Here is a 21,172-nt window from a genome sequence, read left to right on the forward strand (position 1 = left end):
GAGAGAGAGAAAGAGTCTGAGAGAGAGAGAGAGAGAGAGAGAGAGAGAGAGAGAGAGAGAGAGACAGAGAGACCGAGAGAGAGAGAGAGAGAGAGAGAGAGAGAGAGAGAGAGACAGAGAGACAGATAGAGAGAATCAGAGAGAGAGAGAGTCAGAGGGGCTTTGTTCCAGCTTTGAGCTGTGGACACACTCCGCTCAGTTAGAGGTAGATTAGAGATAGGTTAGATGTTAGAGGTAGATTAGAGTTAGGTTAGAGGTAGATTAGAGGTAGGTTAGAGGTTAGAGGTAGATTAGAGTTAGGTTAGAGGTTAGAGGTAGATTAGAGTTTGGTTAGAGGTAGGTTAGAGGTAGATTAGAGTTAGGTAGAGGTTCGAGGTAGGTTAGAGGTAGATTAGAGTTAGGTTAGAGGTATGTTAGAGGTAGGTTAGAGGTTAGAGGTAGGTTAGAGTTAGGTTAGTGATAGGTTAGAGTTTAGAGGTAGGTTAAAGGTAGGTTAGAGGTAGATTAGAGGTAGGTTCGAGGTAGGTTAGAGGTTAGAAGTAGGTTAGAGGTAGATTTGAGGTAGTTTAGAGGTAGGTTAGAGGTTAGAGGTATGTTAGAGGTAGGTTAGAGTTAGGTTAGAGGTAGGGTAGAGGTAGGTTAGAGGTGGGTTAGAGGTTAGAGGTAGGTTAGAGGTTAGAGGCAGGGTAGAGGTAGGTTATAGGCAGGTTAGAGGTAGGGTAGAGGTAGGTTAGAGGTGGGTTAGAGGTTAGAGGTAGGTTAGAGGTTAGAGGTAGGGTAGAGGTAGGTTATAGGCAGGTTAGAGGTTAGAGGTAGGTTAGAGGTAGGGTAGAGGTAGGTTTGAGGTTAGAGGCAGGTTAGAGTTAGGTTAGAGGTAGGGTGGAGGTAGGTTAGAGTTAGGTTAGAGGTAGGGTAGAGGTAGGTTAGAGTTAGGTTAGAGGTTGGTTAGAGTTAGGTTAGAGGTAGGGTAGAGGTAGGTTAGAGGTAGGGTAGAGGTAGGTTAGAGGTTAGAGGTAGGTTAGAGTTAGGTTAGAGGTAGGGTGGAGGTAGGTTAGAGTTAGGTTAGAGGTAGGGTAGAGGTAGGTTAGAGTTAGGTTAGAGGTTGGTTAGAGTTAGGTTAGAGGTAGGGTAGAGGTAGGTTAGAGTTAGGTTAGAGGTAGGTTAGAGGTAGGTCAGAGTTAGGTTAGAGGTAGGTTAGAGTTACGTTAGAGGTAGGGTGGAGGTAGGTCAGAGTTAGGGTAGAGGTAGGGTAGAGGTAGGTTAGAGGTTAGAGGTAGGTTAGAGTTAGGTTAGAGGTAGGATAGAGGTAGGTTAGAGGTAGGTTAGAGGTAGGGTAGAGGTAGGTTAGAGGTTAGAGGTAGGTTAGAGTTAGGTTAGAGGTAGGGTAGAGGTAGGGTAGAGGTAGGTTAGAGATAGGTTAGAGGTAGGTTAGAGTTAGGTTAGAGATAGGTTAGAGGTAGGTTAGAGGTAGGTTAGAGATAGGCTAGAAGTTAGAGGTAGGTTAGAGGTAGGTTAGAGGTAGATTAGAGGTAGGTTAGAGGTAGGGTAGAGGTTAGAGGTAGGTTAGAGTTAGGTTAGAGGTAGGGTAGAGGTAGGTTAGAGGTTAGAGGTAGGTTAGAGTTAGGTTAGAGGTTAGAGATAGGTTAGAGGTAGGGTAGAGGCAGGTTAGAGGTAGGTTAGAGGTTAGAGGTAGGTTAGAGGTAGGGTAGAGGTAGGTTAGAGGTTAGAGGTAGGTTAGAGGTAGGTTAGAGTTAGGTTAGAGATAGGTTAGAGGTAGGTTAGAGGTAGGTTAGAGATAGGCTAGAGGTTAGAGGTAGGTTAGAGAAAGGTTAGAGGTAGGTTAGAGGTAGGTTAGAGTTAGGTTAGAGGTAGGGTAGAGGTAGGGTAGAGGTTAGAGGTAGGTTAGAGTTAGGTTAGAGGTAGGGTAGAGGTAGAGGTAGGTTAGAGGTTAGAGGTAGGTTAGAGGTAGATTAGAGTTAGGTTAGAGGTTGTTAGAGGTAGGTTAGAGGTTAGAGGTAGGTTAGAGTTAGGTTAGGTAGGTTAGAGGTTAGAGGTAGGTTAAAGGTAGGTTAGAGGTAGATTAGAGGTAGGTTAGAGGTAGGTTAGAGGTTAGAGGTAGGTTAGAGAGGTTAGAGGTTAGAGGTAGGTTAGAGGGGTTAGAGTTAGGTTAGAGGTAGGGTAGAGGTAGGTTAGAGGTGTGTTAGCCAGGTTAGAGGTAGGTTAGAGTTAGCCAGTTAGGGTTAGAGGTAGGTTAGGTAGGTTAGGAGACAGAGGCCTGAGGTAGGTTTGAGGTTAGTAGGTTAGGTTAGGTTAGGGTAGACCTGGAGGTTATAGGCAGGTTAGAGGTTAGGTTAGAGTTAGGTTAGAGGTTGGTTAGAGTTAGGTTAGGAGTAGGGTAGAGGTTAGAGGTAGGGTAGAGGTAGGTTAGAGGTTAGAGGTTTGGTAAGAGGCAGGTTAGAATTAGAGGTAGGAGGGAGGTAGGTTAGAGTTAGGTTAGAAAAGTAGGGTAGAGGTAGGTTAGAGTTAGGTTAGAGGTTGGTTAGAGTTAGGTTAGAGGACTAGATATAGGTTAGAGGTAGGTTAGAGGTAGGTTAGGTTGAGGTAGGTTAGAGGTAGTGCAGAGGTTAGAGGTAGGTTAGGTTAGAGTTAGGAATTCCTGAGGGTGGAGGTAGGGTCAGGTTAGGGTAGGTTAGAGAATAGGGTAGATGTCAGAGTAGAGAGAAATGAGTTAGAGGTAGGTTAGAGGGTCAGAAGTAGGTAGAGGTAGAGAGGTAGGTTTAGATTTTTTTTAGAGGTAGTTAGAGAGGTTAGAGGTAGGATAGAGTTAGGTTAGAGGTAGGTTAGAGGTAGGGTAGAGGTCAGGTTAGAGGTTAGAGGTAGGTTAGAGTTAGGTTAGAGGTAGGGTAGAGGTAGGGTAGAGGTAGGTTAGAGATAGGTTAGAGGTAGGTTAGAGTTAGGTTAGAGATAGGTTAGAGGTAGGTTAGAGGTAGGTTAGAGATAGGCTAGAAGTTAGAGGTAGGTTAGAGGTAGGTTAGAGGTAGATTAGAGGTAGGTTAGAGGTAGGGTAGAGGTTAGAGGTAGGTTAGAGTTAGGTTAGAGGTAGGGTAGAGGTAGGTTAGAGGTTAGAGGTAGGTTAGAGTTAGGTTAGAGGTTAGAGATAGGTTAGAGGTAGGGTAGAGGCAGGTTAGGAGGTAGGTTAGAGGTTAGAGGTAGGTTAGAGGAAGGGTAGAGGTAGGTTAGAGGTTAGAGGTAGGTTAGAGGTAGGTTAGAGTTAGGTTAGAGATAGGTTAGAGGTAGGTTAGAGGTAGGTTAGAGATAGGCTAGAGGTTAGAGGTAGGTTAGAGAAAGGTTAGAGGTAGGTTAGAGGTAGGTTAGAGTTAGGTTAGAGGTAGGGTAGAGGTAGGGTAGAGGTTAGAGGTAGGTTAGAGTTAGGTTAGAGGTAGGGTAGAGGTAGAGGTAGGTTAGAGGTTAGAGGTAGGTTAGAGTTAGGTTAGAGGTTAGAGATAGGTTAGAGGTAGGGTAGAGGCAGGTTAGAGGTAGGTTAGAGGTTAGAGGTAGGTTAGAAGTAGGGTAGAGGTAGGTTAGAGGTAGGGTAGAGGTAAGTTAGAGGTTAGAGGGAGGTTAGAGTTAGGTTAGAGGTAGGTTAGAGGGGATCAGATGCCTGGTATGGTAGCCAAGCCAACACCTGATGATGAAACACTGTGTGCCAACTGAACATCTAAGAGGCGACGGTTGTAATGCCAAACACACAACGCCATGCAGCTTCACAACAACAAGCAGAGAGACGGGTGGAGACAGCTGCTGCTACCGTGCCGGAGTGTGTTCCCAAATGGCACCCTACTCCCTTTATAGTGCACTACTTTCGACCAGGGACCATAGGAATCTGGTAAAAAGTAGTGCACAATTATAGGTAAAAATGGTGTAATTTGAGAAGCATCGTGGAGGAGAAGACTCAGTTATAAACAGACTATAAAAAGAGTAAATAGAAAAGAGAAAAAAACTGAAGGCTGTAATCTATAATAGATCCATCGTGTTCTGATGAGTCCCAATCTTGTGACTGATATACATATCACAGGAGGTTGGTGGCACCTTAGTTGTGGTAACGGCTGGAGCGGAATGGTTGGAATGGTATGAAATCATTCCATTAGCCCAGTTCCAGCCAATACTATGAGCCGTCCTCGCCTCAGCAGACAATCTACAGTTGACGTCGGAAGTTTACATACACCTTAGCCAACTACATTTAAACTCCGTGTTTCACAATTCCTGACATTAAATCCCAGTAAAAATGCCCTGTCTTAGGTCAGTTAGGATCACCCCTTTATTTTAAGAATGTGAAATGTCAGAATAATAGTAGAGAGAATGATTTATTTCAGCTTTAATTTCTTTCATCACATTCCCAGTGGGTCAGAAGTTGGCATACACTCAATTAGTATTTGGTAGTATTGCCTTTAATTTTTTTTAACTTGGGTCAAATGTTTCGGGTAGCCTTCCACAAGCTTCCAACAATAAGTTGGGTGAATTTTGGCCCATCCCTCCTGACAGAGCTGGTGTAACTGAGTCAGGTTTGTAGGCCTCCTTGCTCGCACACGCTTTTTCAGTTTTGCCCACAAATTTTTATAGGATTGAGGTCAGAGCTTTGTGATGACTTGCACTTTTCCCACCTAAGTACGTTCATCTCTAGGAGACAGAACACGTCTCCTTCCTGAGCGGTATGATGGCTGCGTGGTCCCATGGTATTTATACTTGTGTACTATTGTATGTACAGATGAACGTGGTACCTTCAGGTGTTTGGAAATTTCTCCCAAGAATGAACCTGACTTGTGGACGTCTACAATTTTTTTCTGAGGTCCTGGATGATTTCTTTTGATTTTCCCAGGATGTCAAGCAAAGAGGTCCATGGGACCACGCAGCCATCATACCGCTCAGGAAGGAGACTCGCTCTGTCTCCTAGAGATGAACACCATGGGACCACGCAGCCATCATACCGCTCAGGAAGGAGACTCGCTCTGTCTCCTAGAGATGAACACCATGGGACCACGCAGCCATCATACCGCTCAGGAAGGAGACTCGCTCTGTCTCCTAGAGATGAACACCATGGGACCACGCAGCCATCATACCGCTCAGGAAGGAGACTCGCTCTGTCTCCTAGAGATGAACACCATGGGACCACGCAGCCATCATACCGCTCAGGAAGGAGACTCGCTCTGTCTCCTAGAGATGAACACCATGGGACCACGCAGCCATCATACCGCTCAGGAAGGAGACTCGCTCTGTCTCCTAGAGATGAACACCATGGGACCACGCAGCCATCATACCGCTCAGGAAGGAGACTCGCTCTGTCTCCTAGAGATGAACACCATGGGACCACGCAGCCATCATACCGCTCAGGAAGGAGACTCGCTCTGTCTCCTAGAGATGAACACCATGGGACCACGCAGCCATCATACCGCTCAGGAAGGAGACTCGCTCTGTCTCCTAGAGATGAACACCATGGGACCACGCAGCCATCATACCGCTCAGGAAGGAGACTCGCTCTGTCTCCTAGAGATGAACGCTCTGTCTCCTAGAGATGAACACCATGGGACCACGCAGCCATCATACCGCTCAGGAAGGAGACTCGCTCTGTCTCCTAGAGATGAACACCATGGGACCACGCAGCCATCATACCGCTCAGGAAGGAGACTCGCTCTGTCTCCTAGAGATGAACACCATGGGACCACGCAGCCATCATACCGCTCAGGAAGGAGACTCGCTCTGTCTCCTAGAGATGAACACCATGGGACCACGCAGCCATCATACCGCTCAGGAAGGAGACTCGCTCTGTCTCCTAGAGATGAACACCATGGGACCACGCAGCCATCATACCGCTCAGGAAGGAGACTCGCTCTGTCTCCTAGAGATGAACACCATGGGACCACGCAGCCATCATACCGCTCAGGAAGGAGACTGTCTCCTAGCACCATCTGTCTCCTAGAGATGAACACCATGGGACCACGCAGCCATCATACCGCTCAGGAAGGAGACTCGCTCTGTCTCCTAGAGATGAACACCATGGGACCACGCAGCCCGCTCAGGAAGGAGACTCGCTCTGTCTCATACCGCTCAGGAAGGAGACTCGCTCTGTCTCCTAGAGATGAACACCATGGGACCACGCAGCCATCATACCGCTCAGGAAGGAGACTCGCTCTGTCTCCTAGAGATGAACACCATGGGACCACGCAGCCATCATACCGCTCAGGAAGGAGACTCGCTCTGTCTCCTAGAGATGAACACCATGGGACCACGCAGCCATCATACCGCTCAGGAAGGAGACTCGCTCTGTCTCCTAGAGATGAACGTACTTAGGTGGGAAAAGTGCACATCAATCCCACAACAACAGCAAAGGACCTTGTGAAGATGTTGGAGGAAACAGGTACAAAAGTATCGATATCCACAGTAAAACGAGTCCTATATCGTCATAACCTGAAAGGCCGCTCAGCAAGAACAAAGCCACTGCTCCAAAACCGCCATAAAGAAGACAGACTACGTTTTGCAACTGCACATGGGGACAAAGATCATACTTTTTGTAGAAATGTCCTCTGGTCTGATGAAACAAAAATAGGACTGTTTGGCCATAATGACCATCATTATGTTTGGAGGAAAAAGGGGGAGGCTTGCAAGCCAAAGAACCGTGAAGCACAGTGGTGGCAGCATCATGTTGTGGGGGTGCTTTGCTGCAGGAGGGACTGGTGCACTTCACAAAATAGATGGCATCATGAGAAAATAAAATTATGAGGATATATTGAAGCAACATCTCAAGACATAAATCAGGAAGTTAAAGCTTGGTCACAAATGGGTCTTCCAAATGGACAATGACCCCAAGCATACTTCCAAAGTTGTGGCAAAATGACTTAAGGACAACAAAGTCAAGGTATTGGAGTGGCCATCACAAAGCCTCAATCCTATAGAAAATGTTTGGGCAGAACTGAAAGAGCGTGCGTGAGCAAGGAGGCCTACAAAACTGACTCAGTTACACCAGCTCTGTCAGAAGGAATGGGCCAAAATTCACCCAACCTATTGTTGGAAGCTTGTGGAAGGATACCTGAAATGTTTGAGCCAAGTTAAACAATTTAAAGGCAATACTACCAAATACTAATTGAGTGTATGTAAACTTCTGACCCACTGGGAATGTGATAAAAGAAATTAAAGCTGAAATAAATAATTATCTCTACTATTATTCTGACATTTCACATTCTTAAAATAAAAGTGGTGATCCTAACTGACCTAAGACAGGGCATTTTTACTGGGATTAAATGTCAGGAATTGTGAAAAACTGAGTTGAAATGTATTTGGTTAAGGTGTATGTAAACTTCCAACTTCAACTGTACATGTACTCAGTCTCTCTCTGCCTGACCAATAGAAGGACATACTGTACAGAGGTTGTGTGGAGGTTATGGGAACGTTAGATGTGCGTTGGTTGATTGACTGGGCAAAGTTTGAGAGGCGTTGCGTCGGCAGGCTGAGCGGTGGGTGGTGGGGATGGTTGATTGATTGGTAATGTTTGGGAGACGTTGCGTCGGCAGGCTGAGTGGTGGGTGGTGGGGGGTATGGCTGGATGGTTGATTGATGATGTTGGTGGAAACGCACCTTAGACGTAGTGTTTTGGAACCGAGCAGTTGCTATGGGGTTGATATAGAAAAGCTGTTTTGTTTGGGGTTGAGGAGGGTGGGGTTCGACCTTAGAGAGAAAGAATGACAGAAACACACCGGTTCACTCAATGCCTGGATCGACTCAATGGATGGAGAGGTAGTGATGGTGGGGAGAAATTGGTTCAGCCCCTGGACATGGAGTTGTCAGGGTTGGGATGGCCATTGGGGAGTCTGGAGAAAGCCTTTAATTGGTAATGTATGGAGCCTTTACACAGTTAAGTAGGAAGTGTTTACGAGAGTATGTCCTCTTCAGCTGTAGTGTGTGTAGCCTTTACCAGGTAATGTATGAAGCTAACAGGAAGTGTACTGTGAAGCTTACAGGAAGTGTACTGTGAAGCTAACAGGAAGTGTACTGTGCTGGCTTGGATATCATACTGTTCTTTTTAGCAGGGTTCCAGAAACTAAAGTAGATGGGTTACCAGGCCAGCCCAGCTTGGCTTGGCTTTTCCCTACAGATGTATGATCTTAATTTGATCACCATGTTGGAGTAGAACTTAAAACTTAAATGTAAAACTTGTCATTTACACTTTCAGACATGATTTTCCTGAAAAATGTATCAATCCCTTAATTATATATCCATTAATTATAATCCACGTAACAATTCACATTTCCTGTTGCTGCAGGATTATTTTCCTCGTGTAGCAAACTGGCTCAAATGAAGATCCTACATGGGTATAGTGTGAATCGGGGCACTCAGAGGACTAGGGTGACGTGAGGTATCACTAACTCACCCGTACGAAGCTGGCGGGGAACCACCCCTCCTCCTCGTCGATCTGACCCCACCACCAGTCCTTATTGGACGCGTCCAGCACCTTGATGACATCACCGGCCTTAAACGCCAACTCTCGGTCGGCCATGGTCACATGGTCCCATACTGCCTCAGCGCTGACGATAGATCCTCCACTTATCAACTGGAGACAAGGAACAAGGGAAGAGAGGGAGGGAGAGTGAGACAGACAGACAGACAGACAGACAGACAGACAGACAGACAGACAGACAGACAGACAGACAGACAGACAGACAGACAGACAGACAGACAGACAGACAGACAGACAGACAGACAGACAGACAGACAGACAGACAGACAGACAGACAGACAGACAGACAGACAGACAGACAGACAGACAGACAGACAGACAGACAGATTATTCTCAATTCCACTGACACAAACATTCACACAATATCATCAAGCTACATTTTATTGAACTGCAATGAGACTAAATTGCATTAACCTCTGTGTTCGAGGCTATTAGGTAATTATCAGAAGCTTACAGCCAAGTGAAATACCATTAGCAACGATGTCATGTCAGCCACCTTAGGGAGGCACTGCTCACCAGAAAAGAGAACATGCTGAGGCATGAATCGCTAAAAATGTAGCGATATTTAGTAAGTTTAGTCACAATTCCGTGCTCACATCCCCATCTAATCGTATGTGAGTGAGTCCCTTGTGCTTCAAACCCACACAGAGTAATGCATGTTAATACCAGCAACCAGAGCTAAAGTCATTAGCATCCCATCATCGCTAACACAACAACACCCAAGACACAATACAGAAGGTAGGGAGGTGACCCCACCAGTGTCAGCACAGGCTGTGTGACTGACTGATGATAACATTACAGAATAATTACAACAGTGTTAATGTAATATAAACATCAAGGACCAAAGATAGCTCAGATTCTCTGTCAGACTCTCTCTCTCTCTCGCTGCACAAGTGTTACAGTGTGTGTGCTAACTGTTTGTGTGTGGGTGTGTAAGCGTTTCCGTTAGGAAAATGTGGCGCACGGACATTTCACCGGCAGCATTTTAATTTACAGGACATTCTAGAAATGTACTGGACCCATATGGATTGGGTGGATAACCTGATTAGAGAGTTCACCCACGGTGCTCAGAATGACAGAAATCACAGTTGGATGATGGGAATTCATCTTAACAGAACATTCAATGGCTTGCGTCCTTCTTAATGAATTCCGATGCTTTGAAGATATTACAATAACTGTCCACACTTACTTTTCCTCAGCCAACAAGACGAGAAAACGAACAGCAACATCACTACCCACGGGGCACGCACCGGTTGAATCAACATCGTTTCCACGTCATTTGATTGAAATGACGTTGAACCAACGTGGAATAGACGTTTACTTGACATCTACTAACGCTCATAGTAGAAAGGTTTACCTATTCTATTGGTCAAATTAAATCAAACTTTATGTGTCACATGCGCCCGAGTACAAGTGTAGACTTTACAATGAAATGCTGAATACAACAAGTGTAGACTTTACAATGAAATGCTGAATACAACAAGTGTAGACTTTACAATGAAATGCTGAATACAACAAGTGTAGGCTTTACAATGAAATGCTGAATACAGCAAGTGTAGACTTTACCGTGAAATGCTGAATACAACAAGTGTAGACTTTACCGTGAAATGCTGAATACAACAAGTGTAGACTTTACCGTGAAATGCTTACTTACAAGTGTAGACTTTACAGAAACAGTTAAGAATATTTAACAAGTAGACTTTAACACAATAAGAATGAAATGGAACTGAATACAACAGTGTGGAGGATATATACAGGGGTACCGTAGACTTATATACAGGGGTACCGGTACGTCAGTGAAATGGTACTGTGGAGGATATATACAGGGGACACCGGTACTGAGTCAGTGTGGAGGATATATACAGGGGACACCAGTACTGTGGAGGATATATACAGGGGACACCGGTACCTAGTCAGTGTGGAGGATATATACAGGGGACCGGTACAGAGTCAGTGTGGAGGAAAGGGGGTATTTGGGAGGATATATACAGGGGACACCGACTCAAAGGATATATACAGGGGACACCGGTACAAGTCAGTGTGGAGGATATATACAGGGGCACCGGTAACAGTGTGGAGGATATATACAGGGGACACCGGTACAGGTCAGTGTGGAGGATATATACAGGGGACACCGGTACCGAGTCAGTGTGGAGGATATATACAGGGGAACCGTGGTCAGTGTGGAGGATATATACAGGGGACACCGGTACCAGTGTGGAGGATACATACAGGGGACACCGGTACCGAGTCAGTGTGGAGGATATATACAGGGGTACCGGTACCGGGTCAGTGTGGAGGATATATACAGGGGACACCGGTACTGAGTCAGTGTGGAGGATATATACAGGGGACACCAGTACCGGGTCAGTGTGGAGGATATATACAGGGGACACCGGTACCTAGTTAGTGTGGAGGATATATACAGGGGGCACCGGTACCGGGTCAGTGTGGAGGATATATACAGGGGACACCGGTACTGAGTCAGTGTGGAGGATATATACAGGGGACACCGGTACCGGGTCAGTGTGGAGGATATATACAGGGGGCACCGGTACTGAGTCAGTGTGGAGGATATATACAGGGGGCACCGGTACCGAGTCAGTGTGGAGGATATATACAGGGGACACCGGTACTGAGTCAGTGTGGAGGATATATACAGGGGACACCGGTACCGAGTCAGTGTGGAGGATATATACAGGGGGACCGGTGTCAGTGTGGAGGATATATACAGGGGACCGGTACACCAGTGTGGAGGATATATACAGGGTCAGTCAGTGTGGAGGATATATACAGGGGGCACCGGTACAGTCAGTGTGGAGGATATATACAGGGGGCACCGGTACTGAGTCAGTGTGGAGGATATATACAGGGGGCACCGGTACGAGTCAGTCAGTGGAGGATATATACAGGGGGCACCGGTACTGAGTCAGTGTGGAGGATATATACAGGGGCACCGGTACACAGTGTGGAGGATATATACAGGGGGCACCGTCAGTCAGTGGGAGGATATATACAGGGGACACCGGTACTGAGTCAGTGTGGAGGATATATACAGGGGGCACCGGTACTGAGTCAGTGTGGAGGATATATACAGTGTGGAGGATGTGGAGGATATACAGGGGGAGTCACACCGGTACGGTGGAGGATATATACAGGGGCACCGTCAGAGTCAGTGGAGGATATATACAGGGGGCACAGTGGGGGACACGGTACTGAGTCAGTGTGGAGGATATATACAGGGACACCGGTATGTGGAGGATATATAGGGGGCAGCACGGCCAGATGAAATCCTTGGCCAGCTCTCCCGCTATCTCTCTGAATGTCCAAATCAGTGTGGAGGATATATACAGGGGGCACCGGTACCTTCTAGATCTATCGGAGTCAGTGTGGAGGATATATACAGGGGGCACCGGTGTCCCCCAGGGCTCTGTTCTTGGCCCTCTCAGTGTGGAGGAATATATCATTGCTATGGGGGCACTCCTTTCCCCTTCTGATGACCAGGTGGCGAATCGCATCTCTGCATGTCTGGCAGACATATCAGTGTGGATGGATCACCACCTCATGACCTCGGCAAGACGGAGCTGCTCTTCCTCCCGGGGAAGGACTGCCCGTTCCATGATCTCGCCATCACGGTGAGTCAGTGTGGAGGATATATACAGGGGCACCGGAAGCGGCGCAGGTCCTACCAGAGTCATCTCCCGTCTGGAGTGTGGAGGATATATACAGGGGGTCAACCTTCCCAAGGTCACCCCGCTACTGGCTTCCAGTTGAGTGCATCCGAGGAGACCATGGTGCTTGCCTACGGAGCTGTGAGGGGAACGGCACCTCAGTACCTCCAGGCTCTGATCAGGCCCTACACCCAAACAAGGGCACTGCGTTCATCCACCTCTGGCCTGCTCGCCTCCCTACCACTGAGGAAGTACAGCTCCCGAGTGTGGAGGAACAAACTATAATACAGGGGGAACCGGTAGGTTAAGTAATCCCTCTCACCCCCACCCCCTAAGGATCAGTGTGGAGGATATATACAGGGGGCACCTTAAATGTAAATGTAAATGTACTGAGTCAGTGTGGAGGATATATACAGGGGGCACCGGTACTGAGTCAGTGTGCAGGGGTACAGGCTAGTTGAGGTAATCTGTACATGTAGGTGGGGGCGAAGTGACTGGATAAAAAAACAGCGACTAGCAGCAGTGTACAAAAGAGAGGGGGCAGGGGTCAATTTTCATTTTTTTTATTTTTTATTTCACCTTCATTTAACCAGGTTGGCCTGTTCTCATTTACAACTGAGACCTGGCCAAGATAAAGCAAAGCATTGCGACAAAAACAACAACAGAAAGTTACACATAAACAAACGTACAGTCAATAACACAATAGAGAAAATCTATATATAGTGTGTGCAAATGAAGTAAGGAGGTAAGGCAATTAATAGGCCATAGTAGTGAAGTAATTTCAATTTAGCAAATGAACACTGGAGTGATAGATGTGCAGATGATGATGTGGAAGTAGAAATACTGGTGTACAAAAGAGCAGAAAAGTAAATAAAAACAGGGGATGAGGTAGGTATAATGTAAATGTAAATAGTCCAGGTGGCCATTTGATGAATTGTTCAACAGTCTTATGACTTGGGGGTTGAAGCTGTTAATGAGCCTTTTGGTCCTAGACTTGGCGCTCGATAGCAGAGAAAACAGTCTATAACTTGGGTTACTGGAGTCTCTGACAATTGTATGGGCATTCCTCTGACACCGCCTATTATAGAGGTCCTGGATGGCAGGAAGCTTGGCCCCAGTGATGTACTGGGCCGTATACACTACCCTCTGTAGCGCCCTACGGTCAGATGCCGAGCAGTTGCCATATCAGGTGGTGATACAACCGGTCAGGATGCTCTCGATGGTGCAGCTGTAGAACCTTTTTAGGATCTGGGGACCCATGACAAATCTTTTCAATCTCCTGAAGGGGAAAATGATTTGTCGTGCCCTCTTCACGACTGTCTTGATATACTTGGACCATGATAGTTCGTTGGTGATGTAGACACCAAGGAACTTGAAACTCTCGACCCGCTCCACTACAGCTTGTCGTTCTATGCGAGAAAGAAATAGCCTATTCCAAACACTCTGGGACAGTTGTGGGATGATTGATCCCAAATTCATACAACCAGTAGACCTAGGATACATGCATATATTTTTTTGTAAACAATGAGGCTGAATCAACAAATCAGAATATTTAGCTTCAAATGTTGATGAACTATTATCTTTTCACATTACAAGCGCAGCGATGTGCACACGGCAGTAGGCTATGCAAATAGTTGGAAAACACTGTTGCCAAAAGCATACCGTACATGTTGGTGGTTTCATGTGACAGAGATGAAAATATCCGTTAGAAATTCAGAAAGAAGGGAGATCTAAAGATGCAACAACTAGACTGGGTTGCTGATAGGATTAGGCGTTTGGCTGCTGGACAATGAAAGAAAGTTGGCATTTGGTCTTTATAAAATCCTTTTGATTGTAGGCTACTTTGAAGCAAGGTAAAACATGCCTCATAATATGAAGTAAAACATTCAGGTTTCAAACAATTAAAGCATACTGCCTCCAGCTCATTGCAAGGTAGTGACGCGCTGAAGTCTGCCAAATGTTGCCTATTGAATGGTGAATGGGAAGCCATCTTGAGAAATCAAAATCCAAACTGTTGTTAACACGTGATTGCATTTAGAATTGTTTACGCAATGATTGGGCTTATAAAAACACGTTTTCAGCTCAAATATAAGCTCTGTATCTGTATGGGTTAGATAGGCCACACAACGACTAACGAAAATACACAAGCAGAAATGTTAATCCATTAAATTATGCAAATTAACCTATAGACCGATAAGCATGACTGGTTAAATGTATTTCCATCAGTGAATATGCTAAAAAGCCTAATTTTGCAATGGAGTTTATTTCCTTCTCCAGGACAATTAGCCAGTGGTAATTTTATGTATTTTTTTATTGTCCAAAACCCAGCTATTAGCAGTTAACGGAAACCCTGGTGTGTTTGTGAGGGCGCATAGTGGTGTGTGTTTGTGAGGGCGCATAGTGGTGTGTGTTTGTGAGGGCGCATAGTGGTGTGTGTGTGTCCTTCTTATTCAAGGAGCAGAGAAGACTGAGATGACATCATTAGTCTGTTCTGAGTGGGAGCCACCACACACACCACTATCCACCCAACTCTTGAACACTCCTCAGCCACCCACTCCTATCCATCACTCTGAGTAATGTCTCCATGTCACCTTGAGGCAGGCACAGATCCCAACACACACACACATGCACACACAGACACACACACACGCACACACACGCACGCACACGCGCACGCACACTCACACGCGCACGCACACTCAAACGCACACACACACACGCACACACAGCTCAACAGCAGTTTGCCTTTTAAACTCTGCCTCCAGCCACGCCTCCCCGTGGACTACTGGGATAGCTCAGGGAGAAGAGCCAATCAAAGAAGAGCAGATAGCAGAGGGATCATGGGTAGCGACAGACAGTTGAGCCTGGAGGGATGGAACATGGACGGAACCTGATTAAAATGTCTGGCTAGTATGGATGAGGTGACAAAACAAGGACACTCTAGGAAACATCAGAAACCTCAGAAGGTTAAAGGTCACACACTCTAATTATAGATCAATGGTTGCCTCCCAAACTGCACTCTATATAGGCCAATAGGTCTCTGGTCATGTTCCACTAGAGCCACATATAGAGAGTCTGGCCATTCATTCAGCTTTCAACCACAAAGCATTAGAATGGTTCACTAGAAAGAATGGTTATGGCCCTATGGCTTTTATTTAGAATTCAGTACAACAGAAATATCAATGGCACTCAGTCAGGAGTGTGTTGGCTCTTCTGTGCATGGTGTTCTGTTTTTGAGTTCCCATTTGACATGTGTTTCCATTGCAGTTTCAACCAAAAGCATTATAACTCTACGGCAGACATGTTAGTTGCCTCGAGGAAATATTGACCAATCACAATCAGTCTGTAAGGTGACAGGGAGCTAAGGCTCTCCTGACCTCTAACCTCAAGACATCAGCAGAGACGGTATAGATTAACCCCGACCCCCATACGCCCTACCCCCATACCTCCTACCCTCTACCCCATACCCCCTATTGTAGATCTGAAGGGATTGGACTGTAGATCTGAAGGGATTGGATAGTAGATCTGAAGGGATCGGATAGTAGATCTGAAGGGATTGGACAGTAGATCTGAAGGGATCGGATAGCAGATCTGAAGGGATTGGATAGTAGATCTGAAGGGATTGGATAGTAGATCTGAAGGGATTGGACTGTAGATCTGAAGGGATTGGATAGTAGATCTGAAGGGATTGGACAGTAGATCTGAAGGGATCGGATAGCAGATCTGAAGGGATTGGATAGTAGATCTGAAGGGATTGGATAGTAGATCTGAAGGGATTGGACAGTAGATCTGAAGGGATCGGATAGCAGATCTGAAGGGATTGGATAGTAGATCTGAAGGGATTGGATAGTAGATCTGAAGGGATCGGATAGCAGATCTGAAGGGATTGGATAGTAGATCTGAAGGGATTGGATAGTAGATCTGAAGGGATTGGACTGTAGATCTGAAGGGATTGGACTGTAGATCTGAAGGGATTGGATAGCAGATCTGAAGGGATTGGATAGTAGATCTGAAGGGATTGGATAGTAGATCTGAAGGGATTGGACTGTAGATCTGAAGGGATTGGATAGCAGATCTGAAGGGATTGGATAGTAGATCTGAAGGGATTGGACTGTAGATCTGAAGGGATTGGATAGCAGATCTGAAGGGATTGGATAGTAGATCTGAAGGGATTGGATAGTAGATCTGAAGGGATTGGACTGTAGATCTGAAGGGATTGGACTGTAGATCTGAAGGGATTGGACTGTAGATCTGAAGGGATTGGATAGTAGATCTGAAGGGATTGGACTGTAGATCTGAAGGGATCGGATAGTAGATCTGAAGGGATTGGACTGTAGATCTGAAGGGATTGGATAGTAGATCTGAAGGGATCGGATAGTAGATCTGAAGGGATTGAAAAGTAGATCTGAAGGGATTGGATAGTAGATCTGAAGGGATTGGACTGTAGATCTGAAGGGATTGGACTGTAGATCTGAAGGGATTGGATAGTAGATCTGAAGGGATTGGACTGTAGATCTGAAGGGATTGGATAGTAGATCTGAAGGGATTGGATAGTAGATCTGAAGGGATTGGATAGTAGATCTGAAGGGATTGGATAGTAGATCTGAAGGGATTGGATAGTAGATCTGAAGGGATTGGATAGTAGATCTGAAGGGATTGGATAGTAGATCTGAAGGGATTGGATAGTAGATCTGAAGGGATTGGACTGTAGATCTGAAGGGATCGGATAGTAGATCTGAAGGGATTGGACTGTAGATCTGAAGGGATTGGATAGTAGATCTGAAGGGATCGGATAGTAGATCTGAAGGGATTGAAAAGTAGATCTGAAGGGATTGGATAGTAGATCTGAAGGGATTGGACTGTAGATCTGAAGGGATTGGATAGTAGATCTGAAGGGATTGGATAGTAGATCTGAAGGGATTGGATAGTAGATCTGAAGGGATTGGATAGCAACGTGGTGGGAATTCCTACACAGGTGCCAAGAGGGATCCATACTGGAAAATTCAAAGCAGATGCCATATTTCACAGAATCCTATCCACCGCCAAGCCACCTCCAAGGGACCCACCTGCGAGGGCGAGGATCCCCAAAAACAGCATTTCTATTGGGAGTAAGCCTCACTCCCCTCCCCCCTACTGGATTACATGCTCTCTCCACGGTCCCTCTACAACAGTACTCAACCCCATTGAAAAAATATAGAGTATTTCGAGTATTAAATACTAGAGTATTTCACCCTATTCACTATGCTTACAACATTCCTCTAATGTGATATCACAACACTGTAGCTACATCTCTCTAATGTGATATCACAACACCGTAGCTACATCTCTCTAATGTGATATCACAATACTGTAGCTACATCTCTCTAATGTGATATCACAATACTGTAGCTACATCTCTCTAATGTGATATCACAACACCGTAGCTAAATCTCTCTAATGTGATATCACAACACCGTAGCTACATCTCTCTAATGTGATATCACAATACTGTAGCTACATCTCTCTAATGTGATATCACAATACTGTAGCTACATCTCTCTAATGTGATATCACAACACCGTAGCTACATCTCTTTAATGTGATATCACAACACCGTAGCTACATCTCTCTGAGATGTGGGTATATATCCAGCCAGAACTAACACCAGTCCCTGTTTATTCCTCTCTTCATCCCTCCATACCCTCCCCAGGATAACGAGATCAGTCCCCCCCCCTCCCTGATACATCACAGTGTTTTCCTCTAAATTAAAATAATTGCATAACCAATCTCTCTCCCATTCTTCTCTCTCTCTCTTTTCCCCCGGTCTCCCTCTCTCTCTCTTTCCCAGTAGGGGCTGCCTTTCGTTGATCAAAGGAAACCTGCTTACCATGCAGCCAGGAGATCTGACGTCCAACCAACAACCATAGAAATAGAATCCATAGAATAGATTAATTTAAGTCAACGATGGGTTAGAGGTTGCAAGCCCGTTCTATTAATTATATTTCTATGCCAAAAACATCCTCTTGCTCCCAAACCTGTTTATCTAGCTGGATCTGCCTACTGTAAAGAGACATCCCTCTCTCCTATACCTCTGGAACTATCAGTCTACTGTAGATATACATCCCTCTCTCCTATACCTCTGAAACTATCAGTCTACTGTAGATATACAGTCCTCTCTCCTATACCTCTGGAACTATCAGTCTACTGTAGAGAGACAGTCCTCTCTCCTATACCTCTAGATCTATCAGTCTACTGTAGAGAGACAGTCCTCTCTCCTATACCTCTAGATCTATCAGTCTACTGTAGAGAGACAGTCCTCTCTCCTATACCTCTAGATCTATCAGTCTACTGTAGAGAGACAGTCCTCTCTCCTATACCTCTGGAACTATCAGTCTACTGTAGAGAGACAGTCCTCTCTCCTATACCTCTGGAACTATCAGTCTACTGTAGAGAGACAGTCCTCTCTCCTATACCTCTGGAACTATCAGTCTACTGTAGAGAGACAGTCCTCTCTCCTATACCTCTGGAACTATCAGTCTACTGTAGAGAGACAGTCCTCTCTCCTATACCTCTGGAACTATCAGTCTACTGTAGAGAGACAGTCCTCTCTCCTATACCTCTGGAACTATCAGTCTACTGTAGAGAGACAGTCCTCTCTCCTATACCTCTGGAACTATCAGTCTACTGTAGAGAGACAGTCCTCTCTCCTATACCTCTGGAACTATCAGTCTACTGTAGAGAGACATCCCTCTCTCCTATACCTCTGGAACTATCAGTCTACTGTAAAGAGACATCCCTCTCTCCTATACCTCTGGAACTATCAGTCTACTGTAAAGAGACAGTCCTCTCTCTCTCTCTCTCTCTCTCTCTCTCTCTCTCTCTCTCTCTCTCTCTCTCTCTCTCTCTCTCTCTCTCTCTCTCTCTCTCTCTCTCTCTCTCTCTCTCTCTCTCTCTCTCTCTCTCTCTCTCTCTCTCTCTCTCTCTCTCTCTCTCTCTATCTCTCTCTCTCTCTCTCTCTCTCTCTCTCTCTCTCTATATATATATATATATATATGTTTACTGCATAGCTAGACCCACAGACAGTATCACTGAAATATGTGGTGCTGATGAGCTATTGGGTAACATTGCAGCAACAACATCAAAGATAAAAGCGGAACCGACTGCAAACCGGTATTTGGGTCAAATTACCGATACATACAGACATGCATTGGTTTAATTTGACACAGGTAATGATGCAAATATCTGGTTCCAGGTCACACATAATAAGGACAGTGGTAAACTGCCAAGCTGAAGGGCTAATCCCCTCGCTAACACGATCACGCACCACACCACACCAAAACACATCAGCATTCACCCACTGCAGCTAGCAGCAGCCTCGACAGCACACCACACACAGATACTGGAAAACATCCTTACCATGTTTGTGGCATTAAAATGGTCAGACAGCGTATGCATGGATGTATCTAGTCAGTTAACCATCCTAGCAATAATCCTTTAGGAAACAGGTATATAGGTAATGATCCTTCAGAGAGAGAGACAAAGAAAGAGAGAGAGAGAGAGAAAGACAAAGAGAGAGGGGAGAGGGAGAGAGGAGAGAGAGAGAGAGAGAGAGAGAGAGAGAGAGAGAGAGAGAGAGAGAGAGAGAGAGTGAGAAGGAAAGCTAGAGAGAGAGAGACAGAGACAGAGGGAATACAGAGAGAGAGAGAGAGACAGAGAGAGAGAGAGAGAGAGAGAGGGAGGGAGAAGGAAATATAGATAGATAGATAGATAGATAGATAGATAGATAGATAGATAGATAGATAGATAGATAGATAGATAGAGAGAGAGACAGAGGGAATATATATATGGAGAGAGAAAGACAAAGAGAGAGGGGAGAGGGAGAGAGGGAGAGAGAGAGAGAGAGAGAGAGAGAGAGAGAGAGAGAGAGAGAGAGAGAAAGACAAAGAGAGAGGGGAGAGAGAGAGGGAGAGAGAGAGAGAGGAGAGAGAGAGAGAGAGAGAGAGAGAGAGAGAGAGAGAGAGAGAGAGAGACAGAGATGTGGAGGAAATGAGACGGTATTCCAGAAAGAGGCTCTTCCTCTCCTCTGCGAGTGATGTACTGAGTCTGTCTCTCTCCCTCCGTCCTCCTGCCTGAGCCTACCAACCCAGTTATGCAATACACTTATGCCCAGAGTCTCTCAGCCAATCAAAGAGGCACTGGCTGAAACCAGTAAGAAACACACACACCTCCGACACACACAGAAGCATGCACGTACATACACACACTGGCGCGTACACACACACACCACACCCACACCCACACCCACACCCACACCCACACACACACACACACACACACACACACACACACACACACACACACACACACACACACACACACACACACACACACATACACACACACACAGAAAAAAAACAGACAGACACACACACACACACACATATTGGCACGTCAGACTGCACAGCATTTAACATAACTCTATTAGGAAACACCTGCCATGGAGAATTATTCCAAATGTGTGAACAATATTGATGCCTGTAGGGCTCGGCTTTACACTGAAACTATAGATACCACACACACACGCATACACACACACACACACACACGCACACACAAACGTACGCACACATACACACACGCACACACACACTCATACACACACACACGCATACACACACACACACACACGCAAACATGCATACACACATGCACACACTGTTATGATCCTATTGAAAGGCTGTCTGTACCATAGATACATGAACACACTGTTATGATCCTATTGAAAGGCTGTCTGTAACATAGATACATGAACACACTGTTATGCTTCTATTGAAAGGCTGTCTGTACCATAGATACATGAACACACTGTTATGATCCTATTGAAAGGCTGTCTGTAACATAGATACATGAACACACTGTTATGCTTCTATTGAAAGGCTGTCTGTACCATAGATACATGAACACACTGTTATGATCCTATTGAAAGGCTGTCTGTACCATAGATACATGAACACAC

The 21,172-nt window shown here is 45.6% G+C and overlaps 1 protein-coding gene across 7 annotated transcripts in view; it reads right to left on the bottom strand.

Moving 5' to 3' along the window:
- The window catches only part of LOC123993669 (rho guanine nucleotide exchange factor 9), a 91,993-nt gene that overhangs the window by 17,054 nt on the left and 53,767 nt on the right, over window positions 1–21,172 (bottom strand). For 3 of the 7 annotated variants that reach the window (XM_046296045.1, XM_046296043.1, XM_046296044.1), the window contains one exon: window positions 8,476–8,599. In XM_046296045.1, coding sequence (XP_046152001.1) covers window positions 8,596–8,599 — 4 coding nt within the window. In that variant the 3' untranslated portion in view covers window positions 8,476–8,595. Of the gene's footprint in view, window positions 1–7,626; window positions 7,717–8,419; window positions 8,600–19,572; window positions 19,758–21,172 lie in introns of those variants that run through there. The other 4 variants (XM_046296046.1, XM_046296049.1, XM_046296050.1 and 1 more) reach the window with 3 other exon arrangements.

The sequence above is a fragment of the Oncorhynchus gorbuscha genome, linkage group LG13 (genome assembly GCF_021184085.1).
Source record: "Oncorhynchus gorbuscha isolate QuinsamMale2020 ecotype Even-year linkage group LG13, OgorEven_v1.0, whole genome shotgun sequence".
NCBI classification, from domain to species: Eukaryota; Metazoa; Chordata; class Actinopteri; order Salmoniformes; family Salmonidae; genus Oncorhynchus; species Oncorhynchus gorbuscha.